The 21,999-nt window shown below is 41.6% G+C and overlaps 1 protein-coding gene across 1 annotated transcript in view; it reads right to left on the bottom strand.

Annotated features, from left to right (window-relative positions):
- The window catches only part of efna4 (ephrin A4), a 35,499-nt gene extending 28,250 nt beyond the window's left edge, over positions 1-7,249 (bottom strand). The window contains exon 1 of the mRNA XM_020607283.1: positions 6,702-7,249. Coding sequence (XP_020462939.1) covers positions 6,702-6,826 — 125 coding nt within the window. The 5' untranslated portion in view covers positions 6,827-7,249. The remainder of the gene's footprint in view (positions 1-6,701) is intronic.
- Between the last annotated feature and the right edge of the window lie 14,750 nt (positions 7,250-21,999).

A 21,999-nucleotide genomic window follows, 5' to 3' on the forward strand; every position in this document is an offset into this window, starting at 1 on the left:
GACCTTACTTTGTAAAGTGTCCTGAGATGACTTTTGTTGTGATTTGGTGCTATACAAATAAAATTTGATTTGATAGGATTCAAGCTGACCTGCAGCCACAGGGCCCCATAGCAACAGCCTGAACAGCAGCAGCAGCAGCCCAGAGACTTACCTTCTGAGTTTGAGCTGAGGTCATTCACTGCGGGGCTCCTGTGGTGTAGGCTATGTGTGCGTGTATCTATGTGTGTGTAAATAATGTGTAGGTGCCTGTGCGTGCGTTAAACGAGAAGCGGGAGGTGGGAGGGACGCCTTTTTGTTCAGCTTTGATGTAAAGTGATATTGTATCTGTGAGGTGAGCTGAGTTGACATTATTGAGCCACTGGTCCTAAAAACCACAGTGCGGCTACAAAGCTGCGGCGTGACCTCTGTAAATTACATCCATTTTAAGACTACAGCACCTGGGATTATGAAATCTGAAGATTACCAATTAATTCTGGGGCCCAATGTAGGGCCCAGTGTCAGAAAGCTGGGTCTCCGTCAGAGGTCATGGGTCGTACAACAGGACAATGACCCAAAGTAAACTTCAAAACCCACCAGGAATAGATTCAGACAATGAGTTAAGAGAGTTGTGAAGCGGCCAGCAATGAGTCCAGGTCTAAATCCCATAGACCACCTGTGGAGAGATCTCAGAACAGCAGCTGGGAGAAGAAACCCTTCAAATCTGAGAGACCTGGAGCAGTTGGTCCAAAACTCCAGTAGAGTAAGAAACTCAATGATGGTTACAGGAAGCAAATAAAGAAAGTCACTTTCGGCTTTTCCCGTTTAGGGGTCGCCAAAGCGAACCGTCACACTGGCAACTTGCATGTTGACATTTGCCACGTGTTTTACGCCGGATGCCCTTCCTGACGCAACCCTGATTCGAACCCGGGCCGCAGCAGCAAGAGCGCTGCGCCTTAACCACTAGCCTACCAGGGACAGCAGTTACAGGAAGCAAATGATTTCAGTTATTTTGACCAAAGGGTGTGCTACCAAATATTAAGCTGAGGGTGTCAATAATTCTGTCCAGTCCATTTGTGGAGTTCTGTGTGGAATGGATCAGATTAGGCTTTTTTTTCTGGTTTTGTGTTGTTCCAACGCAAAAATAAACAAACATAAGAATACCAAAGAATTTGTGATTGCAACAATTTTATGAGAGAAGTGGTGCCAATATTTTTGGCCATGGCTGTACAAGATTCACTTGAAATTGTTTACAAAATGAGGCCACGCGACATTTTAGAGCAAAAGGCATAGTGGCACAATACTTCTTGCCACACCTTAAAAAAAAAAAAAAAAGCATCCAAAGGCAATAACACGCTTTCCCTCAAACACTTTAGTCACACCTAAACTCAGCTAACAAGTGGAAACAAAACAATGACCTATTTAGCCGAGAGACCGGCACAGCGGTTGGTAAATGTTCTCACAGCCACATACCACTCACCAGAAATCAAGAATTTTTCCAGTCAAAACCACTTTCACTGCTTGCTGTGAGTGGAAATCTTAAAACAAACTAAAAAACATGAAAACATGAAACATATGCGAGATCACAAATAAATCAAACTTGTTTTAATAAGGCTGGGTATCCTGGTGCATTTAAGAGCTTTGTTTTTCTAGAACTGACATTTATCACACTCCATGTTTTCAAGGAAACAAAGACTTCCCTTTCACGGAAACCAGCAGGTCAGTTCCAAAGGCACACACACACCCACACACACACACACACGCTGTGTTTTCATCCTTTGTGGGGGCCTTACATTCATTTCCTGTACACTTATCTTAACCTTAACCACTACTTGCCTAAAACCTTCCCTAATACCTAACCCTAAACTTCAGTGATTTCCTTGTGGGGACTGGCTTCTGGTCCCCACAAGGATGAGTCCCCACAGTGCGAGTGTGTTAACAGGTTTCGGTCCTCATGATGTAAGTAATACAAAGGCGCGCGCGCACACACACACACACACACACACACACACACACACACACACACAGCTATTGTTCCACTGAAATGAACGTCAACCAACAACAATGGCATCAAATATCAATTCACAGGTGTACAAATCATTAAAATCACTGCGATGCATTGTTTTCTGACAAAGACAAAGTTAACCCATCCACAGTTTACTTCCAGATAATACTTTAAATAACACAAACAAACCGACAGAGCACATTTACCAAGACAGATATGCTCCACAAACACACTCAGAAACATCTCTCGATCTACACAGACTACAACACAGCAGCTAGTGAGGCAACAAGTGTTGACACAAAAATACAGAAAAGACACTGATACAGCCTGATGACAGATGAGGAGAGAGAGAGACATGGTGAGAGAGAGAGCGACTGCTTTGTTAGCAGGACAGGGAATAGAGTGGTAATTACCTCACTGTGGGTTTGTTGATTATAGTCCAGCCAGGTTCTCTATGTTAATCATTTACCAAGGGAAGACTGAGATTAGTACCAAGACAGACACAGAGAGGAGAGATAACCAGCAGCGCAAGAAATATATTAATTTGCATGCACACGCACAACAGAGGAGGAAGAGACACAGACAGACCAGTGGGTGAAGAAATAATAGAAAATAAATTATTTAATCTCTCTCCCATGATAAGACACGTACAAACACTGTCTGATTTCGCTTTACTGTAGCCTGCATGTGTACTGTACCTGCTTGCACAAGCCTACAGATCAGATGTGTGTGTGTGTGTGTGTGTGTGTGTGTGTGTGTGTGTGCTTGTACGTATGCAGAATGTGATTTACTTTGGTATTTAAAGTGGATCATTCATGAGTGCACGCAGGGGGAAATGATGCATAAACAGAGTAGAGATTACACGAAAGAGTTATGAGGGCTGCTTTCAATAAAGATACAGAAAACCAATACAAATATTCATCTCCTCATGCACCGTTTAAACATGCTTCACTGGCTTGGAGCTCGACCTCAGTCTCTGTCAGAGGAGGAGAGAGAGAGAAAGAGAAAGATTCAGAGACCAGTTCTGGACTGGTTTGGTGTTGAATGCTTTAAGCGTCCAAACTAGTAGTGAGTGTGTGCAAGAGAGGGTACAGGTAAAAAAAAAATATAGTCATAATATTAATGGTGATATAATAATCATCTTATTGTGCATGTAAGTGGTAAAATACTCTCATCTTCATTTAAAGCCCCACCATTCTGCTACTCCACATGAAGAAAGACAGACACTGTGAGAACAGAAAGCAAGTAATTGGCAACCGGAGTCCGACGTTTGAGCTGGAATCCAGAGGCACTGTTGCAACAAGTCTGCCTCGTGCCATGGTGGATGAAAGGCAAAAGAAAAGGTATAGGTGTGAGCCAAGAACAAGGGCAGGTCAGAGAGTAAGAGAACAGAAAACTGATTTAAGGTTCAGGTATGGGTGGCATTTATTCTTGTTAGAGATGTAGAAGTAGCCTATGTAAAATAATAAAAACAGTTTCCAAGCCATCTCTTGCACAAAAATGCCAATTCAATCCTTAAAGTTTTGGTGCACTGACTAAACTCCCTGACAGATCTTGAGTGAATTTATGAGGATGAATGTAGCACTGGCAGCAGACAATGTTGTATCAGCAAGTAGGATGATCAAACTATTTGGTCCAACAGGTTTTAAAGCACCCAAGAGGGTGCTGAATATACCTATAAAATAGGGTGAGGTATACAGGTAGCACTGGGAACACACACACAAAAACATACTCGGGCTTAGAGCACTGTGGTTATAATATTATACTAACCTTTTACTACTCCAGGAAGTAAAAAATAATTTCTTTTCTAATAAAGAACTATTGCTCTGAGAGAGAGACACCATTGTAAAATCAAAAGTGATCGTAAACTCGGTTCATAAAATCATAAAAGAGGGCAATGGAATCACTTGAGCCCCACAGTGAAAGAGGCCAGGGTATCTGATTCCTCGATGTTCAACACTGACCCTGGAGTCAGCCTGTCTCTTCTGTATCAGAGCTCCATTTTTCAATCTGGACTGTGCTAAATGTGCACCAGTTAAAACGTTTCACTGAGCCTTTGTTGCTGCCATATTAGCCAGCACAGATCAGCACAGCGAGGACCTTCAGTCTCCACTTCACTGCCCCCGCTTCATTAAAACCACAGATCTAGACGTCGAAGGAAAAGTGACAGTCGCAGAATGTCTTTCATATTAAAAAGAACCCGTTTGCTCACTAGAGCTACAGTTATGTTAAATGTGAGCTGAGGCCTCAATGTAATACCTGTAACAGTAGCCACAGCTTCTCCTTAGCTGTTTGCCCATGTCTGAGAGAGTGGGAGTGATGAAGGCATGTCTGCACAGTTATTTGGCTTTTAGGTGTAAATGCAACTTACAGGTTCAATCGCTTTATTTTCTATCTTGCCAACATTTACAAAAGAAGACTGAAGCACTGGAAAAATGCACAATTCACAGCCACAATGTTCTGTGTTTATATTCCAATAAATTGAATAAGTAACAGATTTTTAGCACCATAACAGTGAATTGATAGCTTATAAAGATGCGGTATTAGCAAACAGCACACTGACAGAACCACCATACCATCAGCAACATTAGCATGCATTCCAATATTTCTCCTGTTTTGTTTTCTGTCAGCCTCAGCGGAGATCAGCTGCCTTGTTCCTGTCTTATGATGTTGACCAGGTAGCTTACAGTGGCTCTCTCAGAGCAGCTTCACTGTAAAATACTAATTTAAGCAGTAAAAATTAATCAAAACAGCAAAGTTGCTGGGGCTGCAAACAAAACAAGAAGGTGAAAGCTGTTAATACACCCTGAGAATTGGATGAGAAATCTCTGTGGGTTTGTGAATAACTCTATTCACACTATAGGTAGTCAAATGAACCATTGTTAATATAAAAATATTGATTTGAGCAGCTTTAAGAAATGAGCCTGGGATGGTTTGGTATATTCGATAGTAAAGAATAACAGCTTACATTTAAACTTTTACAACATTGTGGACAAATAAAAAGACAAATGGGGTTATTTTGTGATCTAGGGTGTACAGCCCTGGACTCTGCAATGCAGCTTTATGCCAGAATAGGCAGAGCTCTCCTGTCCCTGTGCTTGTTTTCCCTCACTAGACAACATTTACAGGCCTCAGGACAGTCTAACTGGCTGGCTGGCAACTAATAGAAAATATGGTATGGGAAAATGAGTGAAGCTCAACTAATCACAACGCCAATATCCATCACTGGGCAGGAGGGAGTCATGAGATATAAAGGAGGAGCAGGGAGGGCAGACGAAAAATGAAAAGGAGAGCAGGATGCAACAAGGAAAGTAATGAAGAGTGAGGAGAGGAGGAACGAACGTGAATCCTAGCAGTAAACCCGTGGGATTCTGGTCTGGATGCAGCATCACAGCTCCACTGATAGCTTTGTGATTGGGTGGTGTTGCTGATGAGAGTGATTCTCTGCCACAGTGGGTTACCCTCCACCGTAATGCTGATGGCATTGTGATTGTGTGCTGTTGCAGCCGACTGTGTGGCCCTACCACAGGCTGTGACCATTCATCCCTGAATCTCTGGGGAACAAGAAGGTGCTTCCTAATCCTCACAGCGTTCCTCCCCAACAAATTTCTGTAGGATCCCAATTATAGGACAAGGTTTTACCCGCCTGGACACACTGGATATGACCTAAGCTGACTCCAGTACAGGATGAATCCCACAGACCTGACGAAGAAGCCCATGGGGAAATTCTAAATCCCAGGCGTCAGATTTCTGTCACATTTTGTGCATCCACAAATGTAAAACACAAGACAAATCTGTTCCTGGCCAAGTAGTCTCTGCGGCCAATGGCTATTAAGTAAAAATGTCATTTATCTGAAAGAGAGTTTGGGGGACTGGGCCTTACAGAAAGTCTCTAAATAAGCAGGTGGGAGAATGTCAGAAGTGTTATTTCGGGCAGTAGCCCTACTGGTGCTCCAGGTCTCCCATCTCAACCCCTCAATTAGCCAAAGTGGGACACCTGGATCAGCAGGTGAGCTTCACTCTGCCCTGCTAATGGCCCCCAATCAACACATTACACACACTAACAAACACACACCTTCCTATTACCTAACTACATGCACAACAGCACTTTAGACTTTAATATATACCTGTGTCCTCAGAATGCTATCTAAGGCACTATTCCGAACAAACACTTAAGAAGAAACCCTTACTTCTGGTTTTCTGTAAGTACCATAATCACTAATTCCAGAAGGTAACAGACAGGCTTTACAGTACAGTCATTATGATAAAGATTATTAGCTGCAGGAAGAAGATGAGATCAGGCCACCCTGTGCCAAATGAGCCCAGGGCTCTACTGTATCCCCAGAGTTCAGGCTTTCTTATTTAACTAAAGTACAGGTCGGACAGATTTGAGGCTAAAACAGGTTTTGTGTAATCATACCTGCTCTGCGCACGAGGACGTGATCTGCCGCATAGCAGAGATTCTTTAAAACCCACTAAAGTCTGACTCATTTAGAAGGAATTATTGTGATCGTTGTGCAACAACAGTGCGAAATTGCAAGTTCAGACTAGCTACATTTGTCCAGTGCAAACTAGGAGGCAATTAATCAAATGTCGGTCCCTTAACAGTGGCATATGTAATGGCTTAATTTGGCCCGCAGTGACAAGGAGCGCAGACATACGACAGTCCTCTGAATTTACTCAGGAGAGGAGCATCATTAAGCACACACTGTTTTCTCACCGTGTGTTTGTAGAATTCCAATACACGACGTGTCTTTTAGCCACAGCAGCTGAGAGTATGTTGAAGAGGAAAACCGTGGCTTTCCAAGCAGGCAGAGCTCCAGGTGTCCACAGCTGGGAGCCCATCGTGACCGCCGCGGAGAGTCTGCCCCGGCTGGGTGTGGTGCGCAAAGTCAGGTGAGTCCAGTGACCAACTTTCTCCAGCACTTCACCAACTCATAAACAACTAAAACTTCTAAGTCATATACTGTTTCAGTTCGACGTGGTGTATATAAGGCTAAACTAAACGAAGTCGCTCCAAAAAGGTCTGCGGAATTAAATGTGTGCGCTTCCACAGAAAAACGTTCTTGAGAGTTTGTCACTGTTCCGCATGGCTTTAGAATGATCTCTCTTTACTGAAAACCAGCTGACTGGAAAAAGAGACTAAACCTGAGCCTCGAGGCCAGGTCTTTGGACCCGGTAGGGTAGTAAATCAGATTATGAATTCAAAGTGCCAGCTGCTTTGGCAGCAACAGGCTGCAAAGTGCTGGAAGGGCGGATCCGCTGGGATGAGGGCGGTGCCGTGGAAACTTCGGACCAATCAGTCGGTAAGGGTGTGGTGATGTGTGATATTCTAGTGTAAAGTTAAATCCTCGTGAGGTGCGCCGACTGGCGTGGGGAGACAGTGTTTCAGGAGAATCTGGGACCCTCTGTCCTCCCCGTCCCCTGGAACGACTGGAGCTGAGTGGTTTAAATTTAAACTCATATCATGCAACAGACTCCAACATACAATTTGTAGAGTCCTGTCAGACCTTGAGCAGCTCCCCTGCAGCAGCTGTGTGTTAGGTGCCTTTGATCAGTGAGTTCACACAGTTCAACAGTCTTCCTACCTCATTCCCTCCAGCCATACATCTTATAGTTACTGTAGGCTATGGCTCCAAGTAGGGCAACACTGCATGGCACAGCAGTGCTCTCAGGTACCCAGCACCCTAGAGACAGTGGCACAGTGGAGATCAGCACCACCCTCCTTGACTGTCTTCTGCAAGATCCACATTTAGTTCAGCTACACTTGGTTTTTTGTGGGGAGTGTGTGTGTGTTTGTAATGTGTTAATTCTCTGGCTGTTGTCAAGCACCTCAGGGGAGGGTGTAGTGACAGTAATCACTACGCCTCCATGGGCAAAAACCACTGGTGGTCCTCTCTAATTATCTGATATCTAAGTGTGTGTGTGTGTGTGTGTGTGTGTGTGTGTGTGAGAGAGAGAATGCTATTCTTGCAATCACTCGTCCAGGCAAAGTTAAATTGATAACTTTCTGTTATTATCTGCTGCAACTGCACATTTGGCATTTTCCTTTCTGAAGGCCACCCCACCCCCCACCCCACTTCTCTTGCCTTTCCCTCTTTTATCTTTTGTATGCATGTCTGTGTGTAGCTCGTGGTGTACATGTGTGTGTGGCGCTAGAACTCATTAGCTCACTTCCTGGAGGTCCTGATCATTAATTTCCCATGATGCCTCAGTACTCCTGTGTGGCTAATTTGTCCCTGGTGAGCTGGCGCTCCCTCAGCAAACGCGGTGCAGACCACAGAGAGGTAACTCACTCTGCAGGGGTCTCTCTCTCTCTCTCTCTCTTGCTCTTTTGCTGTGATTGATCTATTACCACAGCCAGTTCCTAACAAAATTTGGAGCATCAGAGGTTAATGTTGCTTGGTGAAAATTTATTTCATTCTTCCTCTCTTCTTCTGAAAACCCTTCCTAACTTTCAGTTTCGAATTGTCTTCAGAACAGTTTAAGTATCCATTACTGGGTACCTGCAGCTTTTTCTGTTGCACACCATCAGTTGACCAGTTTCCTCTCTTGACGCAGCTTAAAGTGGAGAAAAAAGTGGTCTCATTTACCTCATGGGACACCAGTTGAAAGTTACGGTTATGATTTACTAAATTAAGAGCCATGTTGACTGCAGAGCTGATAGATTTAGCATGTATTAACTGAACAGGCAGTAAAAGAAATCTCAGCACCAGCGTTATACCTCCTCTTTCTGTCTCTCAAACATCCTCGAAACCATTCAAGTCAAGTTTTATTTGTAAGCGAGCTGTCACTTTTTCCAAAAATCATGTTCGAACGATGCTCAAATTGACATTCATTCAAATTACTTTGAATCCCTCCTGCCCCACCCCTAACAAGGATAGACTTGGGCTTAATATTTAATAAAACAAGCAAACAACATTAGTCAGTACCTTTTGTTGCTTTGGTGCATTTGTTTTCTGCATTAGGAGAGCTTAGCTAAGATATGACATGCTGTAGGGGTAGGACGGTCAGGCCAGGCTGTACAATGGATGCTTGTATGTGGTAATATTAACTTCGGTGCCTCACTTGGAGAGCAAGATTGCAGGTGAGTCCTCAGATTCATTATTGCATTTGAGTTAGGCATCTGCTTTTTTGCAGAGTCAGCAAGCCGTTTTACCTTGACACCATTCCAGTGTCATTATTGTCCTATCAGCACAACTTTGGTTGCTACTCTCCCACATTTTGTCCTTGCAAACATAATGTTACTAACGTACTTTACTGAGAGGTCAACAGGATATGTTGCTACTCTCCCACATTTTGTCCTTGCAAACATAATGTGACTAATGTACTTTACTGAGAGGTCAACAGGATATGTAGCTAGTCAAGCTGATAGTGAATTTTAAGAACATCCTCTGCTGGAACACAAGGCAAATGACATCAAATGGTCTGTTTGCCCTTATTGACATAGCATGCATTGTTGGATTTGAACACGTCATTACAGTTTGAAATTTTATTTATTTGTTTACCACGTTCAAAGAAATGTTAAAAATTCAAATGAAACGTGACGTTATCTGTGTAGCTCAATATCACAAATCACAAATTTGCCTCAAGTGGCTTTTCAATCTGTACAGCATATGACACCCTCTGTCTTTAGCATGGGCAGAGCCACGGGGTGGCCAGGGGTGGCACTAGTCCCCCACAGGATCTGATTGGCCACCCCTGGTACCGCCCCTGCCAGAATCAAAATGTGGTGCTTGTCAGTATTGATGAGTGAAAAACAATGACAACTAACATTTTTCTAGTGCTTTGTAATTCAGACTGGTCAAATTTGTTTTATTTTATGCCATGCATGCCACATGATATTTGCATTTATTTCTCCAACTGTGTTATTGTGCAGTACTTGGCGTGATTTGCCTCACTGGGGAGGCAACCACTGTGCACGGCGATGTCCCTGACTGCACACGAATAAGGAGTGCAGCCAAAGTTAGCTGAAGAGTGCACTAAGTGTCCCATTTTTATACAGAATAAACAATGTGTTTCTATGCTTTATTTCATAAGACTAGAGGTTTAATTAGCTTTTTATATGTATTTCAAATGTACCACCCCTATCTGAGTTTGTGCCCCAGCCTGGCCACCCCATCCAAAACTTTTTAGATCTGCTCTGGTCCTTAGGCTCTCAGACTGAATAAGAAAAAAACTCCCCCTAAAAAACCATTTAATGAGAAAAAATTGAAGAAACCTCAGGGATAGCAACAGAGGAGAGATACCTCTTCCAGCAAGGACAGCCATGCAAAAGATGTCATGTGTTCTGATTAAAGCAGCATAATAGATTTACAGTATGGATGATAAAAATAACAAAAAAGAACACTGTATAATCATAAATGAGGATTGTGATCCTGGAGGACGAGCCAGCTTCACTAGACCCGAGCCACACGATCTCCCCTCCAGACAAAGAGCTGAGAGGAGGACAGACTACACAACCACACAGGAGGGAAAACCCAAACACATCACTGACACATAGGGGAAAGAAAACGAACACACATTAAAAAAGAAATAATGGACTGAAGAAATGAACAGAAAGTGAACAAAAGTAGTGGGAGATGGACAAATAAGAGGACAGGACTCCTGAAGGACAAGGATTCAGATCCAGACATCTGCACAGATACCGGCAGCCAGAGGAGAGAGAGGTCCCAGGATGACTGATGGTTCAGCACAGAGAACCTTCCTGACAGAGACAGAGAGAGAGAGAGAGAGAGAGAGTCTGGATGCTCATGTGCTTAAGGGAACAAACAAACAGGGTCAGGGATGAAGTGCTTTTAGACATTTTGCAATAATCTTGTTGGCAGGATAACATGAACTACACTGTACATAACTAGATTTAATGGATACACTGAAACCACCCAGTGGGAGAATAGTAGCAAATATGTAAGGCAAGAAATAATCAAGACCACACCACTAGTTGAACGTTATGATGTACAGATGAGTTTTAAGTTTTGATTTAAATGCCACAACTGAGTCAGACTGTCTCCAGGTGTGAATTAGTTTTTGGCATCATTTCTCTTTCCTGTCTAACATTTTCAGCTCCTGCGTGTCTGCTATTCATCATTATCAAGCGCTCTTTCCAAAGATTTTTCCCTCTTTTTTCCTTTAGTCTCTATCCATCATCCGTCCTAATATTCCCTCTCATTGATCTTCTCATTACTGGTCAGATATGTTTTTTTCCTTTCTCCTGGCACAGTTTATCTCAGCAAAGACTCTCAGCGTTTGTTATATCAGAGTAAACCTGCATCCAGATGTATACTTTTCTCTCTAGTACGTATCTATTACAAAATATGCAACAATTAAAGTTCAAGTTGAAGAGGGGCATCTTAAGGTGTTATTTGTTAGGAGTTTAATGCTCAGAAACATGGGTCATCTTCACGGGGACTGTGTGGGTGTGTGAACTTACTAAAACTGTAGTAACAAAAATGTGTGTTCATGTGCTAAAGCTCATATTACATTAACCAGCTGATTGAAAAGAATAGGTTTTCAGGGCCTTTAAAAGCCACAAGCTAAAGATGATTCATTGTGTCAGACTGAAGTCTAAGCTTTTTTTGATTTCCCCACTTTTCTATAACATGTTACTTCAGGTGTAAATTAGACCATACCAGCATTTTCAGTAGTTTGTGTTTATATTTCTATGCCTCTGCACAAGAGAGAGCTACGACAGGAGGCATTATGTTCTCGGGTTGTTCATCCGTCATTCCCATTCTTGTGAACGCAATATGTCAAGAACACCTTGAGGTAATTTCTTCACATTTGGCACAAGTGTCCACTTGGACTCAAGGATGGATTGAATAGATTTTGGTCATCAGAAGTCAAAGGTCAAGGTCACTGTGACCTCGTGTTCATCCCATTCTTATGAAAATGATATGTCAGGAACGTCTTGAAAGAATTTCTTCACACTTGGCAAACATCCACTTAGATTCAAAAATAAACTGATTAGATTTTGATGATCAAAGGTTAAGGTCAGTGACCTCATGTCTGACTTGTTGGTGGAGGCATACAACTGTGAAGTAGTAGTTCTATTTGACTGCCGGCCAAGTCAGGTGACAAATTAATAGGAAAGGCCAAAATAAAGTGCTTTAGTAAGACGATGGACCACTGCTGATTTTATGAAAAGCTTCACTGTTCCTTGGCATTGATCATACAAAAGCTCTCAGCTCCACTGGACTTCAGGAAGAACCCCACCCCCACACTATACTCAGCAGCACTGTATCAGCAGTAGAGTCCTTCAAGTTGCTGGGCTCCACTATCTCCCAGGACCTGAAGTGGATGTCCAACATCAGGACCAAGAAGGCACAGCAGAGGATGTACTTCCTGCACCAGCTCATGCCCTCCATGAAGCACCTGTACACCCCCAGCCTGCCCTCCATGGAGGACCTGTACGCCCCCAGCCTGCCCTCCATGGAGGACCTGTACACCTCACAGGTCAAAAGGAGGGCAGAGAAGATTTCTGCAGACCCCTCACACCCTGGACACAAACTGTTTGAACTCCTCCCCTCTGGACATAGCTACAGGCCATTGTACGCCAAGACAACCAGACACAAGGACGGTTTCACCCCCCCGGGCCGTCACACTGATGAGCACTTAACGCATGACTGTGAAACAGAACGGCAACCCTCAGTGCAATACCTTGTAAATGTACTTTGCATATATCTCTCTGAAAAACTGCATCTAATCTGTGTATATATTTCTATATTTATAAGTACTTTGTTTTTGTTTTCCTAATGCACATTCCTTTTTCTTGTTTGTTCTCAGTCTTATCTTCTTTACTTGCCTATGGAAGATCACTGCACATGCACACATTGTACCGTCAAAGTCCTCTCGTGTTCAACGCACCTGGCCAATAAAGCTGATTCTGATTCTGACTAATGTTTTTTTGATGATGGTGGAGATGTTGGTCCAAAATTTCTCAAAGATGTTCAAGTGCGTTGGGACCTGGTGACCGCAAATACCGTATCTTAAGATTCTTTTTATGCATTTGAGCTCATTACTCAAATGCCAGAGTAATGTTAAGATTTTCACAATCATTTTCCTTCAAGTTCCTCTCAGTTTTCCTTTTCACTCTCTTTTTCATTTTTCCTGTTGTTCCTCCTCTCCTTGCTGTCACTCCTTTTTTCTCCGTTGCTTTTGTACAGTAGTGTCAGTAGCCTCTTAATCCTGTTATCTCCACATATACAGGCTGACACCAAGCCACTCACTAGAGCTGTAATCAACTATCCTACACACACACACACACACACACAGCATAAACATACTCTCCTTCTATCACTCTGCGCCTCTTTCTGTCACACACACACATAGAGCAGGAACATTCACCGCCTACTCTGTAATTCTGCTATTTTTGGTCTCTTACTATTTTGATCGGCCATATGTCTGCATGTTTCACGCACATCATGGCCTACCTATCACTCATCATCCGTGTACTGCTCCTTCCTGCATCTCATCTTCACCTGTCTCCCTTCTCTCTCCTGGCTTTTACTGTAACATCCTCTACTTTATTTCTTTACATCTCGGGTTAATAACTCAACCTTATTATTATGTTTTGTATGCGATGGTTACATGGACAAATTAACTGACTCCTCCCAACACACTTACAAAAAGAAGAAGTTTCTCTATTCCTTTATCGTTATTTTGTTCTTTCTAGAGCTCCTTTCTTCCACACGCCTACTACACTTATTGCAACAGTGCCAGTTTTAAGGGGTCTTCACTTTACTTGTGTGTTTCTTGTTCTCATCTTTTCCTTTTGTAAAAGTACATTGTGTGCGGCTCTTTTCTCGTATGTACCTCTGCTCTTTTCCTCCCCCTCTCTCTCCGCGTCTCAGTTCCATAATTACAGCTCTGGACTCAAGCAGTGATGGTAAATGCTTTTTTTATTCCCCTCTCTCCATCACTCTCCTTCAATCTCCATCATTCTTTTCTCACCAAGCAAATTACATCTTGGTTACTATAGAGACATGTTTATTGCATGCTTTTTGCCACACTTTCCTATTTAACCTTAAGTCCTTTTGCCTTTCCTCACATCTTTTTTTCCTCGGCTCCACCTGCCGTTCTCCATGTTGACTCTCTTCTTGCACTCTTGTGTATTGATGGTCATCTGTGCTTTTTCCTTCATTTCATTTCTCTCTCTGGTTGTCTGGGGAGCCATTTCGGCTTTGTTGGTGACTAATAGTTGCTGTTCGTAAAGAAAAGATGAAAGCTGAATATACTGAATAGATTTTCAATGCAGTAGTTGGGGTTATTGTTGTTGCCATGTACTACATGTAAGCAGATGAAGAAGGCAATGCATGTGCTATCCATTATTATTGACTGCGTAAGTGGCCCCCACAGAATACAACGCTCTGCTTTGTGAGCAATCCGATTGTGCCTCTTCTTTCTCCTCATGATCAAGACACAGTGTCCAGGCTGGTTTTCTTTTTTCCTCTATCTGTTTTTCTCTGTTTGTTCATCCCTGCTTCACAGCTGCTGAGCCTGGTCTCCTCATGTTCACTATCATCTCCCTTTTTCTGTCTGATCGACTTCTGACACAGTTTCTCTTTCTAACTTATGCTTTGGTCAGACGCTTACCTACTGAAGTAAACTGATACAGTGGTGGAACGTAGCCAAGTATATTTACACCGGTACTGTACTTAAGTACACATTTTTGAGATTGACTATTTTCATTTTAATTTATACTTCTACTCCATCACAGTTCAGAGAGTAATCTTGCACTTTTTGCACCACTATATTTATCTCACTGCTAACATATGAACTTGTACTTTAACAGAATAATTTTAAGGTTTGTAAGGGAAAACAATAAGTCAAAATGTTTAATGATTTGTCATGGGGACTATTTTTCTGTATTTATGCATTCCTCAGTGTACTTTTACTTCCAGTAGTTAAGTACATTTTTCTAATTATATTTAAGCAACATTTTGGTGCAGATCTTTTATTTGTAATGGAGTAATTTAATAGCATGATATTTTTGTCATAGCTTTTGCTTAGGTAAAGGATCTGGATACTTCCTCCACCATTGTCTGGATAATGGTAAATGCCTTAAAGTAGACAAATGGTAGCACAAGAGAGAGGAGGTCTCACTAATATAATGCACACAGAAATACACGGGTGGTTTACTGTATTAAATAAAATATGTATGCAGTATACAGTCTACACAGGCTTAGAGCTAGATTTGTCATAGCAGACATTTTATCTTGTCATATGGGAAAGGTGCCCCAGTAAACCATAATGGTGTGACAGTGAGTCAGCACACACAATACCCACACCTTTTTTCATTCTATTATTATTATTATATACTGAAACATATTAAAATGTCATTTGTGATTATGTATATGCTATCCTACACTCTATTATGCTATTATATTTGTACAGATATGTGTGTCCAGTAAGATTAATAGATACTACAGGGTGTGTTTAAACACTTCACATTTTCAAATTCTGACTAAATGACTTTTGTTAAATGGGAAAAAGAAGAGATTAGTAGAAAAACATCTTATATTCCTCACTGTGAGGTATGAAGTATTTTGGTGTCAGTAACAGTTCAACTATTGCATTGCCACTAGTATTGAAAAAAAGTTAAATGATGCATATTGTTCCTCTTTCTCTGTCGCCCTCCCCTCTTGCAGTATTTGTGGATGATTAGTAGGGTCAGACGGAAGCAAGACGAGGACATGCAGCCCGCTCTGCATATTCATCTGTCCTTCTGTTCCCTCCTTTCACCAGGTCACTCGCTGCAGTCCCATTCTCTCTCTGCTCTCAGCCTGCTTTCTCTCCACCCTCTCTGCATGCCAGGAGTCATCCTCTCCCCTGAACACCTCCACAATTTATCCTCTCCTTTCTCGTTCTGTCCCCTACTGTACCATATTTCCCTTCGCTCCTCCTCTCCATTCCAGATGGACTGAGTGAACCCCCCCCCCGTAATAAAATTAACTTTGAGATGAATGAGGCTACGGCTGTTTGCGCATGCAGTTTGATGTTCTGCCAAAAATGCGGTGAAGGTTATGTCTTCATCTATTTACTGCTGAGCCATTCCACTTTTGTGACTTGCAGCCTCCTTGGTTTATGCTCTGCTGTGTAAAAACAAGTAAATCTGTTCGGTGCCAAAAAGAGATATCCATTTAATACAGACAAAAAGGGAGCATCAGGACAGAGGAGTAGTGGAAGTGTCTGCCCCACCTTCAGGCTTGAATCTCATCAAAGTGCCTTTGAGGAGGACAAACATTTCTCTCTTGCTCAGTCATATGGCTCTGAATGCGATAAGAGAAGAGAATGTAAATAATATCAATCATTTCTTAGCAGCTGCATTGTTTGACAGGTGAGGCCAACACATACAAGTATAGAATTGTCATTTTGTATGCTTTTATAAATGCAGATATTGAGGTGACAGTGACATCTTGATGTAAAGCCATGATAGTGTGTTTAGGTGGATCCTCTCTTGTAGCTGTCAGATTTTGGAGCCATACAAAAAAAAAAAACAACTGCATTTAGTTTGTTCTCTTTTTTTCTTGCCTGTAAGTCAGCTCTTTCTGCTGCAAAGCTCATACCTTTCTGCATTAAGCCCATGCAAATACAATAACTGTTTTCCAGATTGTGTCTTCGTGTCTGTAATCTCTGACTGTCAGTGTGTGTGTGTGTTTTTGTGGGCAGCAATCTGATGGGGATTTGGCAGACATGCTTATGTAGTAGGAACTAAAAGCAAGTTAATTGTTCCCTTAGGAAACGTTCAAACAGGCCAGACCACTTAAAATTACGGGCTAAAAATGCAGACTTTTCTTGCCTATCAGTGACTTTTTTTGCCATCAACGATTTTTCCTGAGTTATTACTGCGGAATTAGACGCTACCACTGTGTGTCTGTGAGCACTACATGGTTGTCTATGGTTGTGTGGACAGATTTTAGTTCACATTTAGTTGTGAGGACCTTCTGGCTGATCCTCACACGTTCAAAGGGCTGTTTGAGGGTTAGGATGTGGTTTTAGGGTTGAAGTTAGAATTTGGTTTAGTGAGGGTTAAGGCCTCATGATTACTACAGCTGTAGAAAGACCAACATATAGTTTGTGTGAGTGTGTACTTGCATTGCTCATGTAGCGGGGACATAAATCTGTTTAACCATTCACATTATGGGGACAAAAAATGATGGTTTTCCTAAACTGGACCAGATTATTTTCAATTTCATTCATATTGTTGGAAGATTTCGAGAGGATTCTGGAAATACCTTCAGAATTTGAGTCAGTGTTGTCAAATGGTGGACATGTATGAATTTTCCGGTTTAGTGAGAGCATTGTCTTTGTGACTCGAATCTATGTAAAACATGAGAGGCACAAGCGGGAGTTAGGTTAAAGTTAGGATAACACTCCAGGAAATGAATGTTAAGTCACTGCAAAGTCCCCACAAGGAATGAAAACAAATGTGTGTGTGAGAGGGAGACATTTTTGTGTGTTTGTGGATCTGCATCATTAAAATGACCCTGTTCCGCTGGCCTTATATCAAAACATTTGACATGTTTACAGTGATTACCTGCAAACATTTAATTATATGGTAAATGCGCACATTTTCCAATAATCCTTCTTCATGCTCTGTAACTGTACATGCACTTTAACTTAATTGTTTTTGAAAGTGATGAGCTGTGAAAGAACAAACAATATGCTCAACCTATAGCTAAGACATAATTAACCTATCAGATAGCTTTACCTCCAATGCAGACACAAAAACTAAACGAACAAGCGAATGAAGGTTCCCAAGTCCCACATGTCAATATGATGGCTGCTACTTTAGATTTGAATTATTAATTGCTAGTTATTGTCTTATTGCTGGAGGATGTGGATTCTCAGATTGTATCTGTGTACTGTGCCGTTCTTCCCCTCATCAGAAGATGGTGAAAGTGATACCTTCTAATGATTGCCCTCTCATTCTCTCCTTGGCCCCTCTCCCTCGCTGTCTTTCAGTAAATGAGGGAAAGTGATATGGTTCTCTAATGACCAGTGTGAATAATCATCATCTAAATAAAGGCTCTGTTTGATGCTAGAAACCTCCTAGTCTTTGTCTCACTCATCCTCCCTTTAATACTCCACTGGCCCATTAGCTGGTGGACATACTTTTCCTTGTTTCTCTCTGTTGATTTCACACCTCAAAATCAGCCTTTTCTATTTATTCTGCTGTGTATCTCATGGCCGGAGTGCTGTCCCTCTTTCATCACTGACTGTTTTTTTGGGGTGCCATGTTTTCCTGTACCTCAACCCAGATGGGTCATTTTTTTATGTGCTTGTCAGTTTTCACATCCTCTGTCCATTACAGCTGTCTGGTGTGCTGCGTGCATGTGTATTTTTCTCTCCACAGATCAGAGAGGAGCCCAAATTGACATCCATTTCAGCTGCATGTTTAGCTTTTATATCCTCAGCTGGAGTGAACGGTGAGTGGAACCGGAAGACATGAAAGAATGGGAGAGTGCTGGGGAGATAAAAGAAAAAGCACTCGAAAAACCTCTCCGTCTGTCCACACGTTTATTTTGTGCTTACTAAAGTTCTTCTTCTCGTACAATGTCTCTCTCTCTCTGCGTTCGGGCGAGGAGGAGCTGAGTTATTAAAACGCCAACCTTTCCAACAAGAAGCAATAAATCAAACTAAATATCCAAGGGAGAGAGAAAGAAGAGAGAAAGAAAAGGAGAGAGACAGAGAGAACATGGAAATGAAAAAGAGGGAATGTGTAAGTCGAGGAGGGGGATTTGATGAGCAGAAGGCTTGGGAAAGAGGGAGAGGAGACGCAATGAGAGAGCAGCATTATAAATTGATGTAGGTGATGAGAGGAGAAGAAAGTAGCGAGGAAAATAATGAGAGCCTCATCCGGCCGGCCTGATGCCTGCCTTTGCCTCATTCACTTTGATTACAGACAGACAGGCTGGCCAATCAGGGTTAATTCACCATCACTGCAAATCAGTCGGTCACAGAGCAAATGATTTTCATGGCAGCCATAAATATTCTTTCCACTTTGTGGGAAATGTGACTTAAACTCAAAATAATTTGAGGAATGGAAGTAAAAGAGCTGATGAATGATAAAAAGCTACTTGGTGTCAGAGGCCTTTTACTGTGTGATACGGCGATGGTCATGAGGCTCAACTCTTGTAACAGTACAAAGCCTCTGTAGAAGCCTCACACAATCTGGACTGAGAAAATTATAGACAGAGATAAATAAAGGTGTAGCAACCCTCTGGACAGCTCACATAAAAACTGAAAATAAACTTTAGTTACTTTCGAAAGTGTCAGTTTATCTTGGCACCGCGTGGGAGCAGAAAGTGAACACAGTGAGTAAATACAAGCTGGCTGTTGAGTCAAACCTGGCAACTGCCACCCCCAAACGTGTCCCAAATCCATACACTAAAGATAGTTGTATATGTTATACTGTATATCAGTCTCTACTGTTTTATTGTACAACAGGAAACTGTTAGACACAAACCACAACTCTGGAGTCACACTGCCAGTTTCCCTTTTCTCATGTGAACATACTACCTACTCGAAACCTGCTTGACTTTAATACAGTATGTAGCATGGACTTGGAACTTGGATCTTGACTGGGTCAATATCTGCCGACAGCAAAAGATAGCAATGGAGCTACACTCGGCTCCACTGTGGCCTGCATAAAGAGATGAGAGTCAACTTCTTCACCAAAATAAAACTCTAATGCCAAGAGTCTGAAACAACCCCAAACAAAATCTAATATTTACCTGGGGAAGGAACTGACCTCGTCATAGAATCTGCAAACTACGTCAGACTGAGCCGCAGCTTGGAGGGACACCAGCAGCTGTCCTAAAAAAGTCTGCCTGATTCGTTTTCTATTGTTTTCTATGCTTCTAAAAATTACCATCAGATTCAAATGTTAAACACAATAATAATAATAAAATGTATTTATAAAGCACCCCACAGTGTTGTGCCTTGTCATATTTTTAATTATTTGTTCAGAATGATTTTTAAAATCTTTTATAATAGTACATCATGTATTGTAGAATAGTAATGTACAGTGGAAACGCTGTTGTATAGCAGAGCTGAAATCAATTCATCGACTGAGATTGAAGGTCAATTCTTCAAAACAGCAGCTGTCAACAATCTCACAACAAGGTAAATTTCATAGCTGTTTGCCGTCAAGTGTATGTCCTAGTGTTCCTTAGAGTTTTGTAGTTTGTGGATGTTCAAATTTTCATTTGCAGAGCACTTTCAGGATTTCTTTTCTGTTCGTTTAAAAACTGAGACTGTAAGATTGTTATACTGAAGGAAAAAAAGAACTGCCTACAGTGTAAATAATGGATTACATGCTCTCCATTTCCAGCTTCTAAGATGTGAAAATATACTACTTGTCATTTTATATCATTACAAAGTAAATATTCTGGTGTTTTGGACTGTTGGTCAGACGAAACATGCAGTCTAAATAAGTTGGCCTGGGCCCCGGGAAATTCCTGCAAACATTTTTCCACAGTTTTCCAGTGTTTTATACACAAAACAAATCACAAACATGATTGTATAGAGTTGTATAGGGTATTTAGTGTATTATAGAAACCTTGTTGTTGCATATTTTGGCAATGCCTTTCTTACTCATGGTCATGGCAGTAAAGTGACTTTGAATGTGAAACAGAGGCAGTATGGAGGAGACAGAGGACAAAGGAGGCCGTTTGAGCTCTGAGGTTAAGTGGTTAAATGGTTTAGGCCCTCTTAAGTTGCTCCCTTCCTCTACCCCATTTGTCTTTAAATGCCTAATATGAGGAGAGAGACATCAATCATAACTCAGAGACACACAAATACACGCTGAAAAGCACACACACATACACGTTATGTGTTACCTAGTTTTCAGACGTACACTGTGCTTGTGCATGTGTGCTTTTTTCGAGATTCGGGGGACTTCCAGGGTAATAGAAAGATTCAGAGAGCGTGAAAGAGAGATGGAGCAGTAAAGAGTAACACTCTTGCTCTCTCTCCTCCATCTCTTCTCCCACTGGACCATGAGATGGGCTGTATTTCACTACATGCATTTATAAATGAAAACAATTAGCATTTGCCAATTCTGAGAATGATTATGCAATTTTTTAACAAGTATCCTCTAAGGGCAGGGTTTTGTAATATAAAAGTGTCGACATTCTTGTTTGTTGAAGATCTGCCTTTGTTAAGTATGAAAATAGAATTTAGGGATCCCCCTGCTGAGAGCTCAGTTCGGGTGCTGTTAGAAAAAAGAAAGCAGCTGATCCCAAATGGAGCAAGACTGTGTTAGAATTGGATGCTTCAGTAAAGGGTCCTGTCTGAGGACTGCCAGAAATTTGACAGCTTTTATCTTTTAATAATGTAGAAATGCTTTCCTCCCTATGATTTGTAGCTGATACATGATTATGGCGACTATTAAATCTTAAATTGGACCTCAGTCAAAAGAAACCCAATATATATATACTGTATATCACACCTGAGAACGGACTATAAATCTCACAATGAAATGTTGTTAATGTTCACTCAACACTCAGTACACGGTGTCCATGCAAATATAAAAATCTGAAATAACTTCTCGCTTTGGTTCAATTATGAGTGAACTCCTCTTGCCTCTTGTTTATATGTTTGTATCTGAGGTGTGAGCTGGCCCTGAGAAACAGGCTTGAAAGACAGTGGCATCATCCTACTGCTGTGAACATGGAAAACAACTGTGAGTGCATGAAAACAAAATGATGAATAATGGAAAAGAAAACAGAGATCATGGAGGGAACATTAGCTTGAGACTGTACAGCGAAGGCTATTGATTGCTGCTCTGTCAGTTCATTTGAAAAATGCTAAATCGCATAAGATGGTTCAGTATTTTTGCCACCAGAATCTTTATTTCCTTGAAAGATTTTTATTTCTGTGTTTCTGTGGGCTTTTCTCTTCAGCATATACATTTCTACTTCTTCTCACTCAAGGATTTAAAAGAGATGTGGGAAGGTACCGTTTATTAATAAATGGTTTTAAATTAATGAATGGACTTAATTCAAGCCCTGTAC

The sequence above is a fragment of the Monopterus albus genome, unplaced genomic scaffold (assembly GCF_001952655.1).
Source record: "Monopterus albus unplaced genomic scaffold, M_albus_1.0 scaffold84.1, whole genome shotgun sequence".
In the NCBI taxonomy this organism is placed as follows: Eukaryota; Metazoa; Chordata; class Actinopteri; order Synbranchiformes; family Synbranchidae; genus Monopterus; species Monopterus albus.